Source organism: Phalaenopsis equestris, unplaced genomic scaffold, assembly GCF_001263595.1.
Source record: "Phalaenopsis equestris unplaced genomic scaffold, ASM126359v1 Scaffold000054, whole genome shotgun sequence".
Classification (NCBI taxonomy): Eukaryota; Viridiplantae; Streptophyta; class Magnoliopsida; order Asparagales; family Orchidaceae; genus Phalaenopsis; species Phalaenopsis equestris.
The window spans coordinates 283,881-289,076 of record NW_018164496.1 but is presented as its reverse complement, the minus strand read 5'-3'; the positions used below and the strand labels follow the sequence as shown (position 1 = coordinate 289,076).

Here is a 5,196-nt window from a genome sequence, read left to right as displayed (position 1 = left end):
TTTGTTAGTTCATAAAAAAATAATGTTGGTGCCCGACTCGTTTCATTTCAAACAAAAATAAAAAAAAATTTATTCGTATTCGACTCGTTTGCTTAGCAAGCCGAACACGAGTTGTTTGCTAACAAAAAATCATTTTGATAACCCTAATTATACATGCAACCGTTAGAGGTGTGAACAAGCTGAGCTTGAGCGAGCTCAGACTCGATTTGTTAAAAAATATCATTATTTGTGTTTGACTTGTTTATATATCGAGCTCAAATATTTTTTTTATATTTGACTTGTTTGTTTATCGAGCCGGAAACGAGTTGTTTACGAATAATGAACTATTTTGATAATCCTAGTAATACAGTCGTAGAATATTAAAGGTAGTGAAAGATTTAAAAGTTATTATTTATATTAAAAAATTATTTAAATATAAATTAATATTTTTTATTCTATTTTAAATTAATAATTTTATATAATTATAAATTTTTATAGTCTTGCAAATTTATAATTTTATATAATTATAAATTTTTATAGTCTTGCTCTCAATTAAATTATTTTAAGATAATTTTTGACGGTCCTAGAAGGAGGAGAAAAGGTTTGTTGGAAGAGTAATCTCCTTTCTTTCCCTGTTCCTCTTATATTCTTCCACCCTTTCGCCAAAGGATTAGGGTTTTGATTAGAAAAAATTGGGAGAAAGAAAGCATGGGCGCATGGCGGAAGGCCTATGGGGCGCTCAAAGATTCTACAAAGGTTGGGCTCGCCAAGGTCAATAGCGAATTCAAGGTCTGTACAAATCTCCTCTACCTCTCTCCATTTCGTTTCTTTGCTTTCTAATCTTGACAATATAAGCTTGTTTTCATGGCGAAAGGAATTAGACATTGCCATCGTGAAGGCAACAAACCATGAGGAATGCCCACCGAAGGAGAGGCATGTGAGAAGTAAGTGATTGGTTTACGATGAATTATAATTTTATTTTATTTGATCGTGATTGCTTTTTCTAATATATATATCTGAGTAATTCCTTTTACCTGCTAGATCTGTAGATATCTCATAAAGCTTCCTATTGCTAGTTTATCCGGTTCTTAAATTATTTTGCGATCTTTTAGATGTTGTGATTGTAATAATGTTCTAATACTTTCTTTTTATAATGTATTTTTTCTGATATAGAAATTTTGACTGCTACATCCGCTGTTCGGCCAAGAGCTGATTTAGCTTATTGTATATATACGCTTGCAAAGAGGCTGGCAAAGACACGTAACTGGGTGGTACGTATCCTATGTTTCTTCTGTTTGATGCAACTCTGATCTTGACGCTAACTACAAAACTATAGGTGATCTCAGTTCTTTGTGGCCACTTGTTTTAATCGTTGGAATTACAGAGCCAGATTTTACATAATAAAATATTTATAAGATATAGTTAAATATCCTTTTTAAATGCAAATATTTGACCAGTCCTTTTTTTTTTTTGCGATCAATGGGAATGATTTGGAGATTTTATATTAATATGAAGGTCTTAAAGAGACTATTTATTGACTTTGAGGGATTTATAATTGATTTTAAAGATCTTGCAACATCTTTTGGAATTCTGTAATAATTTTATGTCCATAGGCCTATTGCTTATTACCGCTATAAATAGAGCTTTTAAGAAAGATTTAGTAATACCACCATTACAAGCATGTAAAGCGAATTGAGGGAGAAAAGGGAGGAGATTTTCCAAGTGCTGTGCAAAAAGCTAAACAATGAAGGATAGAGACAACAACAACAACAACAACAACAACAACAACATCTTCTTGATCCCACTATGTGGGGCGGCAATGAAGAATAGAGAGATCAAGATAAATAAATTTTACTGGTTAGACTTTGGTTATTGGAAGATGCAAATAGAAGATTACATTTATAAAAAAAAAAAACTTATTCATCCTTTGAAGCGATCAAAGCCCCTTGCCATTGATGCAAATGGGTGTGAGGTGATAGACCTTTAAACACTAGGTAGTTATTTTCTTGTCCCGGAAAAAAAATATTTCTTTCGACAGAATTGATGAAAAGACCACACCAAGCGTGATGAATGCATTATCAAGTACGCCTGAGAAAAAATATTGCTTTCAACATAATTCCTTTTTCACATGGTTTGTTTGACATACAGAAAATCATATATAATCCGATGTTTTTGCTATTTGGATACTCTTTCTAGGTCTTAGGAACTTTGGTTTCAAAGCCCAGCTTAAAAATATTTTTAAGTTATTATAATCACTCATCACATTTTCATATGTTTTATTTTTTTGCTTTCATAGTGGACATTTTTATATGCAATACAAGCAAGTAATATGTTGATGACACTTCACAGGTTGCATTGAAAACATTGATAGTGATTCACAGGACATTGCGCGAAGGCGATCCTACCTTTAAAGAAGAACTTTTAAGCTATGCTCAGAGAGGAAATGTATTGCAATTATTGAACTTCAAGGATGATTCAAGCCCTCTCGGTATGGATTTTCATTGCAGAGCACCTCATATGTATGTCACATGTGAAAATCTTGACTTTTCATCATTCAAAGTTCTCAAGTTTTTTGTTTCCATTTTTGGAATTAGCTTGGGATTGCTCTGCTTGGGTTCGAACATATGCATCCTTTATAGAAGAAAGGCTCGAGTGTTTTAGAATCTTAAAATATGACATAGAAGCTGAGCGGTTGGTAAGAAATGGGCAAGGTGCTTCCAAGGTATCTAATGTATCCAATGCATGAGTTTAGATTTTAATCTTTATACAAAGTTGATATTTAACCCTGCATTTTTTGTGGGGGCATTTACATATATACCACACAATTCTTATATATTTACATATCTAACACCTAAACTTTGATTTATTACATTTATGCCACCTAAATCTTTCACATCATATAAAATATGCCACCATTTTACCTTCAAAATTGTGAAGATCACCTTTTCATGCATATGTAAGGTGGTATGTTTGTAAAAATTAAAGTTCAGGTGTTTGATATGTAAAAAGATAGGAATTGGGCGGTATTTATGTATATCCTCCTTTTTCTTGCATATAAAAACAGGGACATAGCAGAACAAGAACTTTAGGTTGTCCGGATCTACTGGAGCAGATGCCTGCTCTACAGCAACTTCTGTGCCGTCTTGTTGGATGTCAGGTAATGGCTCACTGTGTCAATTTGTGGATTTTACAAAAAGAATCTCATGGATGATATGAATTTGTGATACTTTACATAACATTATGGTTGTTTTCTTTCTACTGAGCTAAGGGAATTTCCTGCCTCCATTTTTTCTTTATTGTAGCCTGAAGGAGCAGCATGCGGAAATTATCTCATTCAATATGCCCTGGCATTGGTATGATTTAGTCTTTGATTATATCTTCTACAGAACTTATGAAGCCCATAACATGTTAATATTATGTTGGATGGAAAGTTATCAAATATGTTTGTTACATGTAAATTCGAATGCTGTTTATTGTACATGTAAATTCGAATGCTGTTTATTGAGATATGGGATACGATTAGTTAGAATTCCTAGGGTAAGTGGTCATGGTGAAGCAATGGAGAAATGTAGCATAAGGTTCACTGAATTTTTATTATTCTTTTTAAATTTAAAATTTGATGTGGCATTTGAAATCAGAACAAGCAAGCGTTTCAAAAAAAGTTGTCGCTTCAAAAATTTCTAAAGCTTGAAAACTTACTGATATGATGCTTTTCAAATGAGATAGCATATTTATAGACATTTGGGTTGGAATCAATTTTTATTAGCTATTATACAAACAATTTTTAGTAGTATATTTTAATTTAATTTCTTTTGGTTTTAAAGAAGAAATAGAGCCTTAAGCTTGTTATGTATCTCATAGATAATGCGTCATATTATAATTTAGACCTTTAACTGTCTTTAAATTGTCCACATTTGTGTGTGTGTGCGTGCCTGTGAAAATACATGAATTTATTTTTTTCTCTTTGGATGTACAATACAAATGCAATATAAATCCCAATTGGTAGCAGTGGAGGCCTTCAGCAGGCAGCCGCCAATGAGTGGTTGACAACACAGTTGGCGGAAGCAATGAGCGATATTGGGCAACAAGCGATCGTGGCTAATATTTTACGCAAGTGTTATATTTGGGATTCACCCATATTAATTGAAACTATACATTAAAGTTGATTTAAAGAAGGAATTTCAAATGTATTGAAATTTTACAATGAATTTATTTCTTCTCCAAACAAACACTTGGATTCTCAGAAGTTTTGCATTCTCTTAAAGTACACCCAGAATAACATTTACCAAACAACCACTTAGTGAAAAGTATTATTCTTATCCCTAGAAGAAACGTATGATACTATCAGCTATATTTTTGCACGTTCTAATTTTTGCATATGTCATAACCATAATTGAATCTACGAGTCACATGTTTCCACGAATTTAAATGAAAATCTTATAAATGGATTTTTTTTCATTTTTCTATCAGGTTTTAAAAGAGAGCTTCAAAATCTATTGTGGCATCAATGATGGGATCATCAATCTTGTTGACATGGTATAAGTGCTCCCTAAATATTCTCAACATTATTTTCACCTAGTGTTCAAAGAAGCGTTATTTGCGACTACAATCATTCTTTTAAATTTTTGTAGTTTTTTGAGATGTCTAAGTATGATGCTCTGAAAGCAGTTGAGATATATAAAAAGGCTGGACAACAGGTTTAAATTCATTTTTTATTAAAAAGAATTATCTAGTAAATGGAAGCTATCGATGATACTAGCAAACTCACTAAGTTTGTTTTAACAGGCAGAAAGTCTTTCTAATTTCTACGATTTTTGTAAAAATCTGGAGCTTGCCAGAAATTTTCAGTTTCCGACTTTAAGACAGGTTCTGGCTTCGTTGTTATTAACTTTTTTTCTAGTTTCAAAAGTTTTCTCCTCATTTTGCTTAAAGTTTTGGGTTATCTTTTATGCAGCCGCCTCCCTCTTTTCTTGCAACAATGGAAGAATATATTCGTGAAGCACCACATTTTGGTTTTGTTTCAAGCAAGAACTTAGTGAGTTTTCTTAGAAGGAAAAATATCGCTTATTCATACTGTAACTAAGAAAAACATTTCCATAAATATATGCTCTTCTGCTGTTTGCAATGGTTATAATTGTCAGTAATTTTTCATTTTATTCTGGGGGCTGGTTCAATGCTTGAGCATGCGGCCTTTTTAAAAATAGGTTGTACTGTAGG

At 32.4% G+C, this 5,196-nt stretch overlaps 1 protein-coding gene across 1 annotated transcript in view; it reads left to right on the top strand.

Annotated features, from left to right (window-relative positions):
- Positions 1–563: 563 nt before the first annotated feature.
- The window catches only part of LOC110019280 (putative clathrin assembly protein At5g57200), a 9,128-nt gene continuing 4,495 nt past the window's right edge, over positions 564–5,196 (top strand). Inside the window, exons 1-11 of the mRNA XM_020716896.1 lie at positions 564–768; positions 854–923; positions 1,153–1,250; positions 2,329–2,467; positions 2,574–2,701; positions 3,044–3,136; positions 3,282–3,332; positions 4,450–4,515; positions 4,611–4,676; positions 4,765–4,845; positions 4,934–5,014. Of these exons, the coding sequence (XP_020572555.1) occupies positions 688–768; positions 854–923; positions 1,153–1,250; positions 2,329–2,467; positions 2,574–2,701; positions 3,044–3,136; positions 3,282–3,332; positions 4,450–4,515; positions 4,611–4,676; positions 4,765–4,845; positions 4,934–5,014 (954 nt within the window). The 5' untranslated portion in view covers positions 564–687. The remainder of the gene's footprint in view (positions 769–853; positions 924–1,152; positions 1,251–2,328; positions 2,468–2,573; positions 2,702–3,043; positions 3,137–3,281; positions 3,333–4,449; positions 4,516–4,610; positions 4,677–4,764; positions 4,846–4,933; positions 5,015–5,196) is intronic.